This window comes from Lygodium microphyllum, chromosome 11, assembly GCF_053477565.2.
Source record: "Lygodium microphyllum isolate KBCC chromosome 11, Lygodium_microphyllum_v1.1.10, whole genome shotgun sequence".
Lineage (NCBI taxonomy): Eukaryota > Viridiplantae > Streptophyta > Polypodiopsida > Schizaeales > Lygodiaceae > Lygodium > Lygodium microphyllum.
The window spans coordinates 141,243,125-141,266,351 of NC_141145.1; the positions used below are offsets into that span (position 1 = coordinate 141,243,125).

At 41.0% G+C, this 23,227-nt stretch overlaps 1 protein-coding gene across 5 annotated transcripts in view; it reads left to right on the forward strand.

Moving 5' to 3' along the window:
- Window positions 1-23,227, forward strand: part of LOC148029450 (exonuclease 1-like) — an 82,415-nt gene that overhangs the window by 33,137 nt on the left and 26,051 nt on the right. For all 5 annotated transcript variants that reach the window (XM_087688267.1, XM_087688266.1, XM_087688265.1 and 2 more), the window contains 3 exons: window positions 6,980-7,024; window positions 7,100-7,249; window positions 7,352-7,487. In XM_087688267.1, the coding sequence (XP_087544393.1) occupies window positions 6,980-7,024; window positions 7,100-7,249; window positions 7,352-7,487 (331 nt within the window). The remainder of the gene's footprint in view (window positions 1-6,979; window positions 7,025-7,099; window positions 7,250-7,351; window positions 7,488-23,227) is intronic.

Genomic DNA, 23,227 nt, shown 5'->3' on the forward strand with positions numbered 1-23,227 from the left:
ATCCTGCCCTTGTATTGTCCCAATCATGTGTGAGAGTAGGAAGAGTTGGAAGCTCAACCGAGAGTGGAATAGATAGTGTAGAGTGTGAGAGTACACCCAATGCAATAATCTAGAAGTGTAAGGTGCAAGTACAAAGAACAACCCTTAAACCTTAGGGCTGTAGGAGGGTGTTCACACCTGAAGAATGTGAAACATGATAAGTGCCTAAAACTGTGTAACATAAGCACATAAAATAGAAGAAATAAATCTGGGGGAAAAAGCCTCTCGTATGCAGAGTAAAAAGAATCCCAATGTCCTATTGAAGATCACTGACACTCTTTTGTGAGCGTAGGCGTGAGTCAAACCCAACAAACCCCCCCGGAGTGAAGAGTAATCAAGATACAAGGGTTATCCAGCAAAGGAGATCAAATTTAAAATATTGCGAAATGCTTCAAATTTGTCACAAGGAAGAGCTTTGGTGATGTCTGCTACATTACTGGTGGTAGGACAATAGACAAGGTTGATATCACTTGCGAGTAGTCTCTCTTTGACAAAGTGATAATGGATCTCAATGTGATTCATGCGTGCATGAGACACTGTGTTCCTTGACACTACAATGGCACTCATTTGTTAATGAACAAAGGAGTAGACTTTGTTTGAGAGATACATCCAAATTATCTAACAAGCGTCTAATTCATATGCATTCAACTTTGGTAGTGAAAGCTACCTTGTATTCAGCTTCATATGTCGATCTGGCAATAGTGGATTGTTTGTTGCTAAGCCAAGATGTAAGATGAGCCAAGAAAGAAACAATTGCCACTAGTGGAGTGATGAGAATCATAATCACCAATCCAATCAGAATCACTGTAAGCATGTAAGTGTAGTGGTTTCCCCTTGGCATAAAGTAATCCAAGAGTCCTAGTACCTTGCAAGTAACGGAAAACAAGCTTGATAGCTTGCCGATGTGACATGCGTGGTTGATGCATATATCTACTTAGGGTTGAAATTGCAAACTGTATGTCGGGCCTTGTGTTACGTAGGTAAATAAGACATCCAACTACTGGAGCACATGTGTGGATATTAAATAAGTCACTGTCATCATGTAATGATAGCTTCAGTCCAGGTTCCATTGGTGTACAAATTGGCTTGCAATCTTGTAAGATAAACCTCTCAAGAAGTTTACCAATGTATCTCGGCTGTGATAGCCCAATGCCTCTAGCATCATGAATGAACTGAATGCCCAAGTAACAGTGCAAAGGCTCCAAATCAGACATCTCAAAAGTTTGCTGCAAATTTTGTTTGAATGCTGAAATTTGATCAGCATCTGTCCGTGTAAGCAAAAGATCATCAATATAAAGACATATGACCAACAAGGATCCCTCCTCTTTACATACGTAAAGGGTAGACTCTAATGAGCTGTTTATGAATCCTTAGTTGAGTAAAAAAGCATCAATTTTTGCATACCAAGCTCGAGAAACTTGCTTCAAATCATATAGAGTCTTTTTCAGCTTGCACACGAAGTGTTCGGACCCCATAATTGCAAAATCAATGGGCTGCTGTACATATACGTCTTCTTGAAGTTCCCCATGTAAAACTGTAGTTTTTATATCAAGCTCATGCATAGTCCATCCATAATGGGCAACCAAAGCAACCATAGACCTCATGGTAATCATGTGGTAGGTAGGAGCAAATGTCTCCTCATAGTCAATGCCTTTTTTCTTTGTGTAGCCCTTGGCCACAAGCCTAGCCTTATGTTTGTTAATGGATCCATTTACATTCCTTTTTAGCTTATAGACTCACTTTGTACCAATGGTTTTCTTCCCGAGAGGCAAAGATACTAAATCCCATGTTTGATTTTTTATGATGGAATCAAACTCAGCTTGCATTGCTGCCATCCAATGCACACTATGTTGTGCATCCTCAAAACATTCAGGCTCCTTATCATCAAATGTATCTACTGTCATAACAAACTCCATGGTATGTCCATTATCATGCATACGAGCTTGCCTTCTAATACGACCAGTAATAGGAGCATCCAAATGACTATCTTTCATAGTCTTTATCTAGGCATTTACCTAGCCTCTTGATTGTGTACAAGCTCTTGCTTAATTTCAAATTCAACACCTTGTTGAAAATTCAGATCAACCATGGGTTGATTTTATGCATTATCCAATGGAGCAGGTGGTTCAACATTAAGTTCACTTGCTAAAGCTCTAATTGTATCATCGAAAGAAATGGGCAGTAACCCTTCAAATACATCATTGGCAGCTTGATATGTGTCAAAACCAACAAGGGATAATTCTGATTTTTCATCGAAAAACACATCTCTACCGATAAATATCTTTTTAGAGACAGGATCATATAATCTATATCCTTTGCTCTCATTGTTGTACCCCATCAAAATGCATTTAACAGCCTTGTTATCCAACTTTTTCGGGAGTACCTCCCCTTGGTCCGAACAGAGAGTGTTCATCTTGCAGTCAGATTGATTTTTATTAAGTGCTACAAAAGCGAAAAATGCATCATACACTTTTGACTTTTTCACCAAAGAATAGACCCAATAGAAGCGTGTAAAGTCATAAATAAAAGTGACAAAATAGTAAAGGCCACCCAATGACTTTGTTTGCATAGGGCCACATACATTTGAGTGCATAATTTGGAACTTGGTAGTGGCTCTAAAAGCAACATCATGGGAAAACCAAAAACAATGTATTTTTCCCAAAATACATTTCTCACACAAGTGCTCAGGAGGTCTCTCCAAGAGAGGTAAACCATCAAGCATCTGTGTACGTTGCAAAAGCATCAAGCTGCCATAGTTTACATGCTCCATACGAGCAATGCCATAACTCCAACTATGACATAGTAGGAGTAAGAGTGGATGGTAAATAGACTGATTGATCAACTGAAAAAGCATCCAGCTCATATAACCCATGATATAGAGTGTCAGTCAAAACCAAAGTCATGTGTTCCTTGTGTCTCACTATGTATCTGTCATCATCTAAGGTGACGTGCAAACCACACCTTGCCAAAGAAGAAATAGGTAACTAATTATTCTTTATATTTGGCACAGACAAGGCATTCTGCAAGTAGAGAATAGGGCCATCAATGGCTCTCAACGCAATCTCCCTAATACCTCTAAGAAGGTGTGATGCATTGTTGGCACTGTACAGACTTGCCAACTGGGGCTGTAATAATAGAAGCAAACAAATCTCGGCGAGATGTGTTGTGCTTGGAAGCATTGGTGTTAGAAAACCATGTGCATGTATCATGAGTGTAGCTAAATACTCTATTAGTTCAAGAGGAGTCATAATTGCATGTGTAAAAACAATAGTCCTTGTTTGCACAAAGGACATTGACTCAGTAGCAATGGAAGGTGCTTTAGAAATAGATATATCCCTGACTCCTTTTTGGTTATGCACTTTCTACACTTAGTGATGTAGTGGCATGGCTTCTTGCAATAGTGGCACTTGCTCTTGTTGGCTTGTGTGTCCTCTGTTTCTTATTGCCTTGTGAAGTACTTGAATTCCCAGAGTTGTGCGGAGCATTCTTTGCTTGGTTGCCCTTGCCCTTCTGTCATGCCATAAAAGCTTGCTCAGAGGCTCAACATCCACACCATTGTTCTTTCGCGTCAGCTCTTCCTCTAAGAGCAAAGTGACTAGGTGAAGGAAAGTAAGTGGCTATAGGGCAATCGTGATGGTGAGGTTCAAGGCTGTATGAAAGGCCAAGTATGAGGGCGGCAATGAATTCAAGGTGGTAGATATCATCTGTGCATCTGAGTAATACTCATCTACATTCATAAGTTGCTCACGCAAGTCTTGAATTTTATTTAGGTGATCTTGCATAGAATCATGGTTATCCATATTCATTGTCTCAAGCTCGTTCTTCAAGAAAGAGATGTGTGTCTCATTCTTTCTAGTAAACATTTGCTTTAAGGTCAGCCATGCTTCTGGTGAAGAAGATGCAAACCGAATGTGAGGTATGATAGAGTGTTGAATCGCTAATGCAATTAGGGACAAAGGTTGTGCATCTTGTGTATCCCATGCCTTTTGTGTTGCTGATGTCTGAGGAAGTGGTTGAATTGGAGTAGGTTGAACATGTTGAGTTGCTCGTTTTGCCTACGTCCTCTTTGAGGAGGAGTGGCAGGAGCCACAACTCCAGGCCTAACTTCTTCACTGTTGACATAATCCCAATTATTCTTCGCAATCAACACATCCTTTACTATGAAGGACTAGAGGAAATAGTTGTTACCATCTAACCTATCCTCCTTGGATATGTATGTAAATACATCATCTCCCTTTTTTGCCATGATAAATGATGCTGATCAGAGAGCAAAGGAGCAATGGGTCAACTTAGACTAAAGTGGAAATCTTAGAATATCCAGAAATTACAGCAAGTACTTTTCTGTAATTAGCAAATTGAAGCACACTCTGTCAAAACTGTCTAAAATGCACGTTGTCCAAGGTGCAATTAATGTTCAGCAGCACTGAAAATGCATAAGCCCCAAAATTTATTGTCCCAAAGTATACAAAATCAGTCTATTTCAGATTGTCACAAATGTACATGTGTCAATCACTGAGCTAATTGCAAAAGCACCAAACGTTTGGCCCAAAACGCATGAAATCTTTGATGTAATTGTGTCCCAAACACATACTGATGCTGAGAATGCTTGCTCAGGCAAAAGGCCCATTCTAGAGAAGTGAATTTGTATTAAAAATTTGAAATTTTTGTTTAAAAAAAACGTTTTACCTTCGATTGTTGGACTGGCGGGCACAGCTCAGACGGATTTGGCAGGTGGAGGGGTAGCGCTCAGCCACAATGGCTGAATGCTGGTCACGTAGGTCAAGGCCAAACAGGCGGCAGGCCTGAAGCTGGTGGTGGAAGGACTTGAGCTGGCGGGCGGCAGGTCGGAGCTAGTGGGTTGCAGGAGCTGGCGGGCTGCAGGTCAAAGCTGTAGCAGGCCGTGTGCAGGTGGTGGTTCTGCAGCAGCAGGTCTTCGGTGGCATCCAAGCACAGGGGGCAGTGCTGCTCAGGCGGGGCCTGACAGGCGGCATGAGGTAGGTGGCAGGTTTGGAGTAGGCCGATCTGCAGGCTATGCTTAAGGCTGGCGAGTGGAGCTGTTAGCCTCTGGTGGACTTCTGGTGCAGGCTACTAAAGTTGTGTGTTGACGTAGGGCTGAATGCCAAGGGGATTAGCTGGCTTGCAAGCTGAGCCGAGGGCCAGCTCTGATACCAAATGTGAGAGCAGGAAGAGATCGAAGCTCAGCTGAGAGTGGAGTAGACAATGTAAAGTGTGAGAGCACGACACCCAATGCAATAATCTAAAAGTGTAAGGTGCAAGTACAAAGTACAACCCTTAAACCTTAGGATTGTAGGAGGATGTTCACACCCGAAGTGTGTGAAGCACGATAAGTGCCTAAAATTGTGTAACATAGGCACATAAAATAAAAGGAATAAATCTAGGGGAAAAAACCTCTCGTATGGAGAGTAAAAAGTGTCCCAGTGTCCTACTGAAGATCACCAACACTCCTCTATGAGCGTAGGCATGAGTCAAACCCAACATCATGTCCCCATGGTAGAGCCCCCTATGATGGTGAGAGGGGATGGCAATTCATGTATCCCTTTTTGTCATTGTTCCCAAAACTTGCCCTAGTCCTAGTCCCATCCCATCCTTCCCATCCAAGTCTCTCCCATCCTTGTAGCGTCCTAATCTTGTCCCCATGGTAGAGCCCCTTGTCATGGTGCTAGGTGATGGCAATTCTTGTACAATGTACTCGTTCTTGTCCTTGTTCTCTGTCGTGTGTAAGTGGGGGTGGAGGCTGCTTTGGGGTAGAGGCTGCTTTGGAGGCAGCCTCTACTAGGCAAGATGAACCTGCCTTTTACCTTGCATTGGGCGGAGTTGTCTCATGTGAGTGATTAGTGGGGGGCTGCAGCCAAGACCCTCACCTCTTAACCTAGGACAAGCTTGTTGTAAGAGTGACAAAATGGCTTCCAAGTCGAGTTGGAGATTCTGAAGCAATATCGTGCCCATGGGGTTCGGCTTGAAAAAGAGTGTAGAAACTGAGCGAGAGGGTGGCAAAGGTGGAAAGAAGGTTGACAAGGGGAAGATGAGCAGATAGGGAAAACTGAAGGCAGGAAGCTGAGCTATCAGGAAAGCTGAGGGAAAATTCAATGGGATGTCAGCTTGGTGGGATGGAGAAAGAACTGGGTTAACAGTTTCAAAGGAGAGTTACAAGAAGAGGATGTTTACCAAGCAGTAATGGGGGGGTTGCCCAGGATGTAGGCCAAGTCACATTTAGGGTTATCAAGTATAAGCCAAGTCCCACTTGTGGTTTTTAATGTCAGGAAAATACACTTATTGAGAGCATTGGCTTTGATTGGCACAAGAATTTGAGCTGCCTCTTCATCATGGAAAGATATGTTTCCAAAAAAAAGAAAAAATTAAAAGGTTTAAATGGTCAATGTGACTAAATGCTATAACGGCAGAACTGGCATGAGGATTAAGATTAAATAATTACTTATCTAGATTGGTGAATGATAGGGCCCAGCTTTAACGTGGGAAGTCTATAAGCTTTGTGAGATTGACATTGTCTTAGGGGAATAACTGGTTCTGTCTATCAAGCTTCCCCTCTTACTCTTGATTAGGTTGCAGTTTCTCTTCATTTGAGTAATGGTTGTGCTATTTAGTGAAGTAACTTCTTAGCTGTGATTAATGCACTCCTCAGCTGAATATAAGGCAATATTGAAACAGAGGACAGTGCACATAATGCCTCCTATTAGTGTAATGATCGTGCTATTTTGTAAAGTAATTTAGCATCTGCAATAGGATGAGGTTGAAACAAAGAGCAGTTGAGAGAACAACTTTCATTGGAGTAATGGTAATGTTATTCAGTAAAGTAATGTACAGCTGTGACTAGTGCTCTAATCAAATTTCTCACAATGCTATCCAGTAATGTACAGCTGTGACTAGTGCTCTACTAACATTTCTAATAATGCTGAAACAGAGGTCTGTGGAGATAACACCTCTGATGGCATATGAGTTTATCAAGGTAATTGCTGTAATTTTATCAGCAAAGAGTTGTCATTAAGGAATAAATACTTTACCGTATGTTCTTGTGTTACAGGCTCTAAAAACAGAATTGGTAGAATTTGTCGTGGCACCCTATGAAGCGGATGCACAGCTGGCCTACCTATCAAAGCGAAGTCCAGAGAAGGGAGGAATTTCAGCAGTGATAAGTGAGGATAGTGACTTACTGGCATATGGGTGCAATGTGGTGGGTGATATATGCTTATAATAGGATTTGAGATCACTTGAGAAATATTTTGTAATCCTAAAACAGGATGGGTTGATAATTTTTGGATGCTTGGAGTTTTAGGTGATTTACAAAATGGATAGATATGGGAATGGAGAAGAGGTGAATTTGACCAAGATAATGAAGACCAATAGGAGCAATCTGAATGGTGGAGAGAAAAGCATCTGGTTTGGATGCTTTACACAGCAGTTGTTTACAGGTATCGACAAAGACTTTCTTAGAGAAAGAAGAAAGAAAGAGAGGTCTATTAACGTGTCTGCAAAAGGCTGTAAAGATCTATGAGACTTCAGTGTGTTGTACAGCTACAGTTGACATCTCATCATGATATGCTTAAGAGATGAGACACGTATAAAATAAAAGTTCAAAGCATCAATTAGAAACTTGAACAAAATGAACTATTTAGTCTAATCAAATGTAATAAATGAAGTAAATCTATCTGAGTCTGACTGAGAAATTTAGATCTGAAGTTAACTGAAGAGACTAGCTGTGGGCCTGTCATCCGTGAGCGTTTATTTTCATATCTTGTGTCAAGTTATCCCTCTGGTGTAGAGTACATCCATCATAGGATGGTGTTGCCCCTTGCTCTATCTTGTCTATGCTCAAGTGTTTAGGTAGGGGACTCTTGTGTCAGATGATAATAGACATGATGTAGTGATAAAACGGAAGGTGAACTTCTGCTTGAGGGTTGTGTGCCTCGCACCAAGTAAGGGAGTGGCTTGTTGTAGGGGATGGTCTATCGAGAACCGTCGATGTGGAAGAGGAAAGAGTGGTAGTCACTAGGGGGTTTTTTGGGGGGGGGGGGGGGGGGTGTGGGTGGAATCTCTGGTAGTCACTGTAGTGAAGAAATTTGTGATGGGTCTTTGGCCAGGTGGACTTGAGGGTGATGGTGTGCTTTGGTCTCTTGGAAGTGCCTCCTTACGTCTCCTCGACTCCAATGAGAATAAGCCTAGGTGTTTCTAATTCTCATACCCAATGAACTGCCAAAGCGGAAAAAACCCTCACAGAAGAGAAAATGGTATATGCCCTTGATCCCATAGTAAATTGAACATCGACAAATGCAGTGTTCCTCCATCTCAGCCTCTAACCTACACAACTGGCAAATATGGTCTTGTGCTGCAATGTGACTCATATCTCCCATTCTTTGTCCTCGGTGTGATGAAGTGCAGATCTAGCCAATGGCACTCGTGACGATATGTGATGCGTGTACATCCATGCATATTGGCCATGTGACAAATCCATCCTTGGAGAGATTAAAACGTGTGTTCAATAGTGTGCCATCTTTGTGCCTAGCTGCTATGCAGGGTTCACGTGTGTCCTCTCAATAACCATTATGATCACTCAAATCACTTCAGCCTTCCTGAGTTTAAGGTTTGGACAGGCTAGACTGAAAACGGTGGAAGCCTGTCTACACTCATCCCATGCAGGCTCAGATGTGTACATTTGAGCATACCAGCAGCATTTGTCTTCTTTTGATGCTAATTGTCCAGGAGATGAATGCCAGGTGTAGGTATTTGTGTTGCAAAAGCACTCGTAACCTCTATAACCTAGTGTAGCCCGTATAGCATTTGGCGTCGAGGACTTTCTACAAGTAAATTCGCCTTTGCCACACACACACACACACACACACACACAGATGCTTTATGGAATGTGAAAGGTATTTCTTTGGGCAGCAAGCAGTATTATCGGTTGTGGAAAGTGGTGTTAGCCAGCAATTGGGATGTTTTCTGTGCTGTGGAGCATAAACAACATGCTTTGGCAGGATCATTTTATATATATATATATAAGGATTATTCTGTTTTTTTTAGTGGTCGCGTTTCACATAAATCTGGAGTAATGTTGGCCATCAGATCTTCATTGCAACCAGCTTTGATTTCTCAGGACCATCGAGGTAGATTTATGATTCTGGAAATCCTATATGAGAGAGAGGCTATATGGATAGTAGATGTGTATGCTCCCTCTACTGCTCGTGAACGTTGTCAGCTTTGGGATGACTTACATTGCCTTGCTATGGCTCGTCCAGGCTTTGTAATGGGGGATTTTAATGTATGTGCATCTCTGGATCAGACGACTTTGCAGAACTCTATTATGGATGGTCTTGAGCGACAGGCTTGGGATGCTCTGGCAATTATGTCTTTGAAACAGGTATTGAGATATTAGCAATCACACCTAATGTAGCGTCTTTGTATGAGATAGTTTGGGATGAAGACATGCAGGCTATAGGAATCTCATATGCACAGAAAGGGAAAACTGTACCCATCCAACAACTATAAAGCATTGTACTTGACTATCACTTTTGATAGATGAATGAATACATGATGATGCTTTTTTTTATCAGTTAGTGTCAGTCTTGTATTTGTCAGTCCTACACAAGATTGTGTTTATGAGTCCAAGCTTCCATCTTGAAACCTAATTCACTTGTGTAAGAGTTGTAGGTTTTAGTCAATGTAATTATGAGTTTAGTCTATGCTTACAAGCCGCCATAGCCATGCTCTAGATCTCGCGTATTTCACATGGTATCAGAGCTCAGCTGAGCATGGCCCAACTCTCCTTTCACTCCTCTCAACTCCTTTCCATCTTTGCTCAGCTTAGTTTGAATACTAGACCCTATCTTCAACTTCATTTGCATTCCTACCTTTAATGAAGCTTCCATGGCAGCCATAGCCAGCAGTACCTTGTTAGCTTGAAGCTTTCATATCTCTCTCCACAGGTCAAATCTCTCGGAACTTCCTTTTGAAAAGTGTTTTTCTACTTCCAGAGCTCCTCCCTGGCACCTCAATCATTGAGATTGGGCAACTATAGCTTCAGCATTGCCTCTTTTCAGAGTCGTTGCTATAACTGTGTCTGTAGACAACACCTATCTATCTCTGTTGGAGCAGCCATATCTCATCAACCAAGCCATATCTCTGTTGGAGCAGCCATATCTCATCAACCAAGCCATATCTCTTCGAGCTTTCTTCTCGAGAGTTGTTCTGCAGGTAAGGCGCAACTTCTTGGCACACAAATCAAGGAGATTAATGCATACCATGCTCGATATTTGCATTTTTTCAAATCTGGGCGTAGTTTTGACAACGACCACTTTGAAGGCTTAGATCTCTCAACTCGGGCAAAACGAGTATAAACTCTCTTAGAGGGAGTTAGTTCCATTAGTGAGGGTCCTCCACCTCAAAGGGTTTGAGTAGATTCGACCTGTGGAGCTCGTGGGAGCTCATTTACCATCGTTGGTCCCTGTTTTGACAAGACAGCCATAGCCACTTACCTTCAAGCTCATTTTTCCTTCATTTTCTCTTAAACCAAGCCAAGGCCACTGTAATTTGAAGGTTTTAGCGAGTATTCAATCATCAAATCAGCAAGGAGGGGAAGCTATGAAGAGTTTTTGAAGATCATCAAGTCAAACTCAAGCAACGAACATGAAATTTCAAACTATATCTTTTGATACTTCACTGCCATTGCTTGTGTCTTTTGACACATACAAAGATCAACTCATTGCTAGTTATTCTCAGTCATTTGAAGCTGATTTCCATCATGGGAATGACCAAAATCAAGTCTTTTATGAAGATGCTTCTCATGAAGAGTAAAATTACTCTTGTTGCTCAATTCAACTACATGGAAGAATTGTTTATTCCACTTGCAGGGATGGATGGATTTACTTGTTTTGAAGAGCAATCGATGAATTTATTTGAAGATTTTGAAGACATTTCTACTGCCTCAAAGAAAATGATATCTTTGCTTGAGGGAGACATGGACATAGCTTCATATAAAGAGGCTACATTAGGTGTGATTGCTAATATCTCAACAATAGGACATGCGGTCTTGGATGCGTCCCTCTCAGTCAAGATATACTTATCTTTCTCTTTAGCATCCAAACACATGGGCTAGATTGGATAGGATCTATATTTATCAAAGTGATTCTTTTCTCCCTACAGCCATTGATATGTGGATAGAGCGACATCATGTTTTGTTTGATCACTATCCTTTGATCTTGGAAATGACACACTGTCCTGTTCATGTTTATAAGGCTCTCTTGGCTCGCTTGCCTCTTCGTTTCAATCAATCTTTTCTCTTGCAAAATCAGTTTTTGGAATGTATTCAGCAGATAATTGATTTCTTTTGGTCGAGGGTCCTATCAGAGGATGGAGGCATGGGCTGTTCTTAGAGATAATGTACGTACGTTATCTCGACAGTATGGGATCTAGGATGCTTCTCTTTTACGCGCTGAATTGTTGCTTGCACGATCTTTGTTGGCCCATTCGTTATCTCTATGTCAGCCGAGGGATACCACAGATGATTTGCTTACATACATTGAAGGGTTGAAAGGCCGAGTTCAATCTTTACAAGAAGAGAAATATGCTAAATACAAATTGTTGTCAGAGTAGAAGCTTTGTACGGCAATAACTGTCATTCTCATCAATTCTTTGCCCGATTACATCAGAAATAAGCTCAGGAAAATATTGTGCATTTAAAGAATGAGCAAGGTGACATGGTGATAGATCCTGTATCCATCATTCAGATGTGTGTAGATTTTTATAAATCCTTGTTAGGCCCTCAACAGATTCTTTCAGATGATGTACACTAAACTCGCGGATACATTTGTGATCTGGTTAGTAATTAGGTTCAGCCAGAATGGGTAGCCTTAATGGAGGCTGATATTTCGGAGGATGGGGTGGAAGAGGTGCTGTCCCATTTGCCTAAAAGGGAAAGTCCTGGTTGGGATGGGCTTCCTAACGAGTTGTTTTCAGTCAATGTTGAGCTGCTTAAGGATGTGTTGACTCGCTTGCATCAGCAGGTTTGGAATTCTGGTGTCATGTTGTCCGATTGGAAGATGCAGTCATTCAGTTATTGTCTAAGGTGCCCTCTCCTACCATCTTTAAAACAATGGGAACCCATTTCTATTATGGGCTCTTTATACAAAATCTTCTCTAAAATCATTGCCAACAGATTGTAGAAAGTATTGCCGCATTTGGTTCATCCACGTCAATATGGTTTCATTAAGGATCGGAATATAATGCACAACATTCTGAATGTTCAATTGGGGATTGACTTTGGCAAAAGCTTCAGGCTAGCAGGTGGTCATGCTTTAGCTTGATATTGAAAAGACATTTGATCATGTAAGTTGGTCTTTTTTGAGGCAACTAATGTCTACCATGGGTTTTGGGCCACGTATGGTTTCTCTTGTGGATACTATTGGTCAAGGGGCAGTGGCTCGTATTGCACTTAATGGAGGGATCATTGATGAAATTGCCTTTTCTCGGTCTATTCGGCAAGGTTGTCCTCTCAGCCCTTTGTTGTTTGCATTAGTAACTCACTCGATGCTTTCTTTGTTGGATAAGTTGGCCAATCAAGGTGAGATCGTTGGTTTGTCTCTTCCTATTGGGGCCCAACTTGTTGGTCAATCTTTGGCAGATGATTCCTTTATGTTTCTTAAGGTTGATCGCACCAATGTTAATCGAACAATGGTAGCGTGGAAACTTTTTGCTCTAGTATCGAGACTTCATATTAATGCTCAAGAATCCACACTGCTCTCTTGTACGGAAAATGATTTGTAGGCTTTGGGTTGGAATGGTATTGTGATTTCCAAGCTAAATATAACCAAACATTTAGGTTATCCTATCGGTGTAGAGGTTGTTTCTCGGGCCTTGTTGGATTGGATGGCATCTTGTATCCATGATCGGTTTATGTACTGGAAGTCTCAAGGCTGGCCTCTCCATATGAGACTTAAAGTTGCTCAATGCATTATGATCAGCATGATTTCGTTTTTCTTGCCATTGCTTCCTTGGACCAAGAAATCCCTATTGGAATTGGTTCAACCTATCCAATTCATGTACGGAAAAAGAAAGAAAATCGTCAGGGCTAGGTGTGGATTTCATGGTAGCATGTGACTCCTAAAAGGATGGGGGGAGTAGCTTTTTTGGGTGTTAATTTTCATATGGTTGCCTTGAAGTTAGCTATTCTATAGGCACTTTGTGCAAAGAGTCATCCCTAGACAGATATAGCAAAATCTTTTATAGAAAGGATTGGCATTTCTCATGGTAGTACGGTTATTCAGGCTTCTTGGTGGCATGTGCTTAACTCCACAAGATCTATTAAGGTTTCCTAGTATTTTCTTCTTTCCTATACAATTATCTCTTGGCAGGCGATGCTACATTGTATAGTTTAGCGCCCCTCGGATTTTCGAAAGGAAGAGAATTTCTTGCTAGGTGAAGTATTGGCTTCCTTGAGATTGTTGGATTGGCCTAATAAAGATATGTGGCGTGACAAGTTTAACTAGATGGCTCGTTTGGGTTTATAGGCAGTCTTGGATGGTGTCATTCCTGGGTAGGCTTGTCTTTATTCATTTCGGCGTATTTGTTAGCACTTTCGGGTGCCTAGAGGGTATCATAATATTTGGATGGACATACAAGATAGACTTGGGAGCTACTATCCTTTGCTTGCATTACAGCTTTCTCTCCCTGGCATGATTGGATATTTGTGATTCTTGACGATTTCGAGAAAAGGTCAGCTAAGGAGATATATCATCAAATGGTGAAGGCCAAGAGATGGGTCACGGACAAGACTAATAAAATATGACATATTCAAGACAGCAAAAAGAAATGGCAGGATAGATTCCTTCAGCTCCGGAAATCTAAGGATACATATCAGGGAAAAGTATTTATGTGGAGGTTACTTATTGGGGCTCTTCCTACTGGGAATGTGATGCATGCTTGTAAAATCTCTGTTGGGTGATGTATCTTTTGTACCACATGTGATGAGATAGTGCTTCATCTTTTTGTCTCTTGCCTTGTTGCAAGACACATTTGGAATTTTGTTTCCCGTGTGTGGCTCTCGTTGACCTAGCAATGGATATCACCTCGTTCGTGGATTATGGGAATGATGGCCTCCATGACCTCTTTGAGTTTAGATTACCCTTGCCTTTTTCATTTCCTTAGATGGACATGCTTGTGGCATATTTGGCGTACTTGGAACGCCTTCATTTTTGATTCGATATCTAGCATTCATGGTCGTGTGGCATGAATCTGGGGTTTAGTGTTGTGGCAAATCTTGTCTATGGTGTCTGTTGATCCGATTCTTCCTAACATTGCTGCTCCCTGACTAGATACTGTTCGCTCCACTCCAGCTGTTCTTTCAGTGTGATATTTTTGTGTCTATGTAGACTTTCCTTCATGTTTGTTATTTTCAATGCTGACCTAATGGTTTGATGTAAATATCTACTACTTAATTCAATTATCTTGAGAGAGAGAGAGAGAGAGAGAGAGAGAGAGAGAGAGAGAGAGAGAGAGAGAGAGAGAGAGAGAGAGAGAGAGAGAGAGAGAGAGAGAGAGTAAAGCTAACAATGTAGAGTGTGAGAGGATAACACCCAATGAAATAGTTTAAAGTGTAAGGTGCAAGTACAAAGTAGAACTCTTAAACCTTAGGGTTGTAATAGGGTGTTTGTCAAAAGATGACGTACCAACGAGACAGTAGGGTTGGTGGGGAGAGACACGGAGTAAACTCCGCAAACATGGAGAAGAGAAGAGAAGAGAAAAAAACTCTGATGAATGGAATGATGAAGTTCTGAATCATGGAGTGAATGTGATACAAGGAAACAAGGGTGTTGTAGCACAAGGAAGATGATGAAGACAGCCAGGAACCACGAACCGCAATGTCCTCCTGAAGGGATGTGAGGATAGTGGAGAGGTTGGAGAGAAGAGGTGATGGACTGAATGAATCAGTCGTGAGGAATGAATGAAAGAGTGGCCTATAAATAGGCACAGTCAGTCTAGGATGACGTCTCTTTTTGGAGTTGCAAACCATAAACGCAAAATGTAAAAATGAAAAAAACGCAAACTGCGGGTGAAGGGTTTTTCAACACTCCCTCTTAAGCCCAAAAAGGGGAACAAGAGAAGAGTGAGGTGGAGATGCAATGCTACATGCTGAAGAATGCTCATGCAATAGCTACCACTTGGACAATGTCTCTTGTGGGGAAATTGTTCACTTGCCCAAGGGCCCTAGTACAAAGATGAAAATATGCAATGCATAGAAGGAATGTCAGACGTTGTGTGGTGCTAAGAACCATAAGGATATGCCTGTACTCGATCTCGGGAGGTGGCTCCATGCTAACCAAGTGACCAAGGCAAGAAGATAAGAGGATCCCTAAGATCCAAGATTTCCACCGAAATGGGAATCTGCAGTAAAGACTAGTAGACAGAGTAAACTAGAGAACCCGGAACATAGCCTCGGGATAGAAGCCACTAGCTCCGTGGATCCATGTTGGAAGGAATAGGAAGGTCTTGTCACCAAGTCGCGGTTGAACCTCCGACGTCCCGATCTAGGTGACACATGAAGATCCTAGGTATCAGTAGAAGAGATGATTGGTCGAAGATAACCACCCCAAGAAAGTGGAGGATGGGTGAAGAACTTCATGTGGAGTAGGTTCCCCCTCTAAGGTGGGAGGTGGAGGGATCCTCGTTGAAGTGGAAGAAGTAGATGCCTTCTTTGAGGGCAAAGAAATAACATCGCCCTCTGAAGTAGATAGGAAATCCAAAAACTCATGGATCACAGACTCTGAAATGTATGATGACGAAGGAAGTGCCGCCAGTCGTGCTGAAGAAGGTATCTTGGTGCTGAAGAGCTCTTAGAGGTAGCCTCTCGAACCTGAGTAGTTGAGGGTGGGGAAGGGTGGGGCTGAGAATGAGCAAGACGTGGGCAATAGACGCTATCTCTCAGTGGAGCACATTGGGTAGCTGAAGAAGAGGAAGAAGTTGAGCAGTCACTGTCTCTCTCAGGAGCAGATTGACGAGGAGACGGTATCAAACAATCACTGTCTCTCGATGGAGCGGATTGTAGAACCGCGGGCCGTCGTAGCCACTGTACCCAAAAATAGGTGGGAGAAGATTGCCGCTGGCATTGCGACGATCTCCAGGAGATTGTAGCGCCAATCAATTCTCCATGTGCTCGAAAGGACTTAGTGCGCATCGGATGCGTCTTATTGCCTTGAGTATAGTACTTTGATAGCCGATGCAGAACGTGGCCCAGAAAGGAGAGATGGAACAAGGAGTGCTTGGTGGAAGATGCATATACTTTGGGGAGGGTGGGGAGCAAAGGTCGAAGTCAGCAAGCATCAGTGGTGTGTCTGGTGATGCCACAGTAGGAGTACCCAGTACTTTAATCATCTATTGGTAAAGAAGCCATGGGTAGCAGTCTGTCTTGCTGAAGAAGCAAGAGGTCAACCATGAGCCATGAACCGCAATATCCACCTCAAGGGGTGTGAGGGCAGTGAAGTACGGACCGCAATGTCCGCCGCAAGGGGTATAAGGGCAGTGGAAGGGCTGGAAGTGAGCTATCAGTGGGAGGAGTTTGCTACTGGCAGTAAGAGGTTGCAACCAGTAAAAAATGCAGGTGAGGAGAGAGAAAGCCTAAAAACGTAGGTATAACAGTCTGCAAGAGAGACTAAAAACGCAGGCAGTAAGAGAGAGAGAGAGAGAGAGAGAGAGAGAGAGAGAGAGAGAGAGAGACTAAAAACGCAGGCAGGACAGCTTGCAAGAGAGAGAAAGACTAAAAACGCACGTAGCAGGACTGTGATGATGTGGCAAGCTGTACGGCAGCAGGTCTGTACACAGGAACAACAGTCGCTTGATTAAAATCAGCTCTAAATTGCGTGAAGAGGGCTGGAAATCAGGTGCCAACTGATGGAGACAGTAATGGACAGCTTCGGCTGAGATGTCCTTTGTGAACGGGGTGTGGGCAACAAGCTGAAATACCTGAAATCTACAAAAACGAGATTTTGATGCAGCGGAAGAAGAAGAGAAGTGGATGCTGAATCCGCCACTGGTCTTTGGCTTCACTTGAGTGGACGATCTTTTCCACTATTTGAGCAGATTCAGCTCTGATACCATATCAAAAGATGACGTATCAGCGAGACAGTAGGGTTGGCGGAGAGACACTCCGAGTGAACTTGGCAAACATGGAGAAGAGAAGAGAAGAGAAAAAAAAACTCTGATGAATGGAATGATGAAGTTCTGAATCATGGAGTGAATGTGATACAAGGAAACAAGGGTGTCGTAGCACAAGGAAGATGATGAAGACAGTTATGAATCACGAACCGCAATGTCCTCCTGAAGGGGTGTGAGGGTAGTGGAGAGGCTGGAGAGAAGAGGTGACAGACTGAATGAATCAGCCGTGAGGAATGAATGAAAGAGTGGCCTATAAATAGGCGCAGTCAGTGTAGGATGGTGCCCCTTTTTGGAGTTACAAACCCTAAACGCAAAACGCAGAAATGCAAAAATGCAAACTGAGGGTGAAGGGTTTCTCAACAGTGTTAACACTCAAAGAATGTGAAACACGATAAGTGTCTAAAACTGTGTAACATAGGTATATAAAATAAAAGAAATAAATATGGGGGAAAAATCCTCTTGTACAGAGAGTCAAAAGTTCCCCAGTGTCCTATTGAAGATCACCGACCAACAAATCCTCATGGAGTGAAGAGTTATCAAGATACAAGGGTTATCCACCAAAGGAGATCAAAATTAAAGCATTGCGAAATCCTACAAATTTGTCACGTGGAAGAGTTTTGGTGGTAGAACACTAGACAAGGTTGATATTGTCTACATGTAGCCTCTCTTTGACAAAGTGATTATGGATCTCAATGTGATTCGTGCGTGCATGAAACACTGGGTTCCGTGCCACTGCAATGGCACTCATTTGTTAATGAACAAAGGAGTAGACTCTGTGACAGATACATCCAATTCAGCTACCAAGCGTCTAAGCCCTACGCATTCAACTTTGGTAGTGAAAGCTGCCTTGTATTCAGCTTCACATGATGATTTGGCAATAGTGGATTGTTTGTTGCTAAGCCAAGAGATGCAAGATGAGCCAAGAAAGAAACAATTGCCACTAGTGGAGTGATGAGAATCATAATCACCAGCCCAATTAGAATCACTGTAAACATGTAAGTGCAGTGGTTTTCCCTTAGCATAAAGCAATCCAAGAGTCCTAGTACCTTACAAGTAACGGAAAACACGCTTGATAGCTTGCTGATGTGACATGAGTGGTTGATGCATATATCTACTCAGGGCTGAAATTGCAAACTGTACGTCAGGCGTGTTGTGTAGGTAAATAAGACATCCAACTACTGGAGCATTTGTGTGGATATTAAACAAGTCACTGTCATCATGCAATGACAGCTTTAGTCTAGGTTCCATCGGTGTACAAATTGGCTTGCAATCTTGTAAGATAAACCTCTCAAGAAGTTTACCAATGGCTGTGACAGCTCAATGCCTCTAGCATCATGAATGAACTAAATGCCCAAGTAACAATGCAAAGGCTCCAAATCAGACATCTCAAAAGTTTGCTGCAAATTTTGTTTGAATGCTAAAATCTGATCAACATCTGTCCTTGTAAGCAAAAGATCATCAATATAAAGACATATGACCAACAAAAGGATCCCCCCTCTTTACATATGTAAAGAGTAGACTCTGATGAGCTGTTTATGAATCCTTAGTTGAGTAAAAAAGTATCAATTTTTGCATACCAAGCTCGAGAAACTTGCTTCAAACCATATAAAGTCTTTTTCAGCTTGCACACGAAGTGTTCGGACCTCATAATTGCAAAATCAATGGGCTGCTGTACATATACGTCTTCTTGAAGTTCCCCATGTAAAAATGTAGTTTTTATATTAAGCTCATGCACAATCCATCCATAATGGGCAACCAAAGCAATCATAGACCTCATGGTAGTCATGTGGCAGGTAGGAGCAAATGTCTCCTCATAGTCAATGTCTTTCTTCTTGTGTAGTCCTTGGCTACAAGCCTAGTCTTATATTTGTCAATGGATCCATTTGCATTTCTTTTTAGCTTATAGATCCACTTTGTACCAATGGCTTGTTGAGGTTGCCATCTCAATATTGCAAGCTCACTACGTGCGGACATTGATGATGGACCGCTTGGCTTGATGGATCCACACATCTACACTTAAGCACGTCGATGATCATTATGATTCTCACATGGCCAGTGACTTATCACTTATTATATTTAGTTTGTTACACCTACCTATAGTTGGCAAAGATATAGCGCTGGTGGATTAGTGTAGTTTGTTATGCACTGTTTGACTTAGTAGGCAATTTTTCTTTATGTTGTATTTTATCTATATTTTGTGTACATTATATAGTGTGTGGAAGAAGAAGAAAAAAATAGCAAGAAAACGTTTTAGCCTCAATTTCTCTTTTTATATTATTGAGTGAACTTCCTCTTGCATATACATTGTGTGTTTGGCGTAGCAGCTCAAGCAAGTTTTCTCACTATGTGATTCTTGATATAGTATCAGAGCTGGCTAGTCAGAGGCTAATTTTGAAGGTCTAAGTGAAGGAAAAGAAGGAAGGTTCGAGCAAGCAAGGAACGAGTAAGAAGCTCTCCTATTCTTTTACTCTTTCTCTTGGATAGTGCTTGTGGAGGCACCAGAAGCAGGGTACAGTGAAAATCTCAGATTGTTGTGAGATTCAATGTATAAGTAGAGCACTGTATATTTTGTAGATATATCCTTTAGGGCTTTTGCGTATTTTTTTGGACACCTAAGGCCGTTTCAAGCTCTGTTTTAGAGCCGCAAGGTTACGGACAACAGTTTCAAGGTACATTGTGATTTTGGCTGTATTGATAAAAGTGGGTGCACAGGTTACAAAATTTGAAACTCTAATTTTAAAGGTTTTTTTCAGGAAGCAAACGTAAGGCTTATCTACAAACATATTGTAGATTACATGTAGTATTGAGCAATCAGTGAAAAAGGTTGCTTGATGTATTCTTGTGTACTTGTTGTGAAAGGTTACCGAAGACTAGCTTGCTGTGTTGTATCTTTTTTTGTGATAATGGTAGAGAACAACGGAAATTCTATTATTGAGAAGCTCGATAGGAATAACTACCCTTTATGGAAGTCTCGTATGACGAACTTTCATAAAGGAAAGGATCTTTATGAGTTTGTTTTAGGTGAAGAAAAGGAGCCAGCGCTAGGTATCCCTTCGATTGCAGATGAATTAAAGGTAGGGAATGCAAAAGACAAAAAGGTGATTTATTGGCTATCTGGAGTAATTGATAATACTATGCTAGGACATAACAGGAATGCAAAAACTTCACATGTAGCTTGGATAATTTTTGAGAACATGTTTTCAGTAAATACAAAGGCATGAAAAATTCAACTTAAGCAAGAGTTGAATGCCTTGAAGAAAGAAGAATGTATGTCAATGAGTATGTTTTGAAGGTGAGGAGCATTGCAGCTGCTTTAGCAGCGATTGATGCAATGCTTGATGATGATGATTTAGTTTCATCCACTTTGGGTGGCCTTAATAATGAGAAGATATGAAAATCGTTTGTTACTTTAATATATGTACGGAAGTTATTTTTAGATTTTGATGAGTTGGTTCTCTTATGATTAATGGAGAGGTCAATATGCAGGGTGACTCGTTTGAAAGAAATGGTGAATAGGTCCAAGCATTTTACTGAAGTTTAGGAAGGGGATGTGGTAGATTAATCCTCTTTGAGAGGTCGTGATATGGGGCGTGCTGGCGATAACCAATAAAATAGATTTAATTAGCAATTTGGTGAAATGTAGGTTTTAAGAGGCCGATGATACTTTAGAGGTAGGGGGAGCTCTAGAGGAAGAGGTAGATGGTAGAACAAAGGTTTTGGAAATTCTGCTATTATTTGTCATTATTGTGGCAAAACATATCATATTGCAGTCCATTGTTATGCTAAGAAGGATGAAATTCTCAGTGGTAAATTGTAGCATGAAAATTATGCATCGTCTTCATGACAAAATGAAAATAAAAATGATAGTTTGTTTGTTATACAGTATATGATGAATGTAGCTACAAGAAAGGGGATACATGATGATGTATGATATGTTGATTCATGTGGATCTAATTATATATAACCGATCATGTTGAATGGTTTGGAGAGATGCATTATTTACAAAATCCAAGTTATGTGCAGATGGGTGATGATTCATGCTATCCAATTTCACACATTGGAAAGGTTTTCTTGTCCTTGTATGATGGCCCGACAAAGAATCTGACATATGTATTACATGTTCCATCAATCACAAAGAATGTAGTGTCTATTGGTCAAATGGTAGAGCAAGGGTTGCAAGTTCGATTCAATGTAAAAGGTTGTTTTGTAGAAGACTTTAATGATAAGTGTAAGTTGGTCGCAAAATGAAGTAGAGTTGGTCGCATGTTCACTTTAGATGTTGGAATTTTTGCAATAGATGATGCTATGTATACTAAAGAAAAATGAGTGGTTGCGGACTTTGAAATATGGGAGAAACATATTGGACATGCAAATATGTAAAGCCTGAAATTAATGCAGTCTAGAGGATTGGATACATGGTTGTGTTTTTTTAGAGTTTCAAAATTTTATAAAGTCGGTGAAGCATGCTAGTTTGGTAAGCAGGCGAGAAAACTCTTTTCGCATGACAAAGAAGTGAGTAGAAATATACTTGATGTAGTGCATACAGATGTTTGGGGGCCTATATAGAATGTATCTCTTGGTAGCAGCAAATACTTTGTCATATTTATTGATGACTGTTCAAGGAAGCTATGGATATATTTTATGAAACAAAAGAGTGATGTATTTGAGCACTTCAAATCTTTCAAGATAGTTGTTGAAACAGAAACAGTTTTGAAAGTGAAGTGGTTGAGATTAGATGGAGAGGGAGAGTATCTCTCTAATGAGTTTAGTGGCTTCTTGAGGATTCATGGAATAAAGAGAATTTACGTGCAGATGTATCCCACAACAAAATGGGATTGTAGAAAGAAAAAACAAGCATATTGCAGAAGTTGTATCGGTATTAATGATTGAAAAGAATATGTCAAAACATTTTTAGTGTAAAGTTTTCCATACTGTTGTCTATATTATGAACAAAACTCCCATAGCTACTGCAGTTCATGGGATGACTCTCGAAGAATGCTTTACTAGCAATAAGCGCGATGTTTCACACTTGAAGGTATTTGACTGTGCTGTATATATTCATATATCAAATGAGCTACAGAAGAAGCTTGATCCAAAGGTTGAAAATAGTATTTTTATTGGATATTCTTTAGAGCAGAAAGAATATCGTTGTTATAACCTTATCATAGGTGAGTTTAGAGTGAGTAAAGATGTTATTTTTGATAAGATAAGTAGTTGATATGCACCTGCTGATGATGTATTAGATGATTATAATAATTATGATAGCTATATATAGAAAGAAAAGCAAGAATCACAGAGTTTTAGTGGATCGAAAATATCATCTGGTACTACATTTATAGTGAGCCCTTGGTCTGGGAGACTAAGGAGTAGCCTTACATCTTCAGATGTATCTATAAGTATTGCAGGCAAAGACAAAGGAAAGAAAAAAGTACTGGATGACAATGATGCATCTACTAGTCATTTGGGATTTGATGAAGATTCTAGTGATGCAGAGAGTTTGGATGACGAGTTTAGTATTTCTTCAGTCAGGATACCAGGTGTACAGAGAGCTCATAGTAATGTAAAGGCTCCATTGAGTGATCCAGTGGTATGTAGATCTAGTAAGGTTAGATGCCCTGTTAAAAGATTTGGTTTTGAAGGATATGTAGCTCACCATTATGTTTTTATGGTGAAGCTAGTTGAGGATGTTGAGCCCATTTGTTTTGAGGATGCAGTTGGTCATGCTCATTGAGATGCAGTAATGGATGAGGAGATGCATGCATTAGAAGCAAATAGGACTTGGGATTTGGTACCCTTGCCTAAGGGTAAAAAAGCTATTGGTTGTAAGTGGGTTTACAAAGTCAAGCATAATGCAGATGGTTCCGTTAGTAGGTATAAGGTTAGGCTGGTTGCAAAAGGCTATGGTCAAACATATAGCATAGATTATGAAGAGACATTCAGTCCAATTGCTAGGATGACAATTGTTAGATATGTGATTGCCTTGGTAGTAGCCAAAGGTTGGAGTTTGCAACAA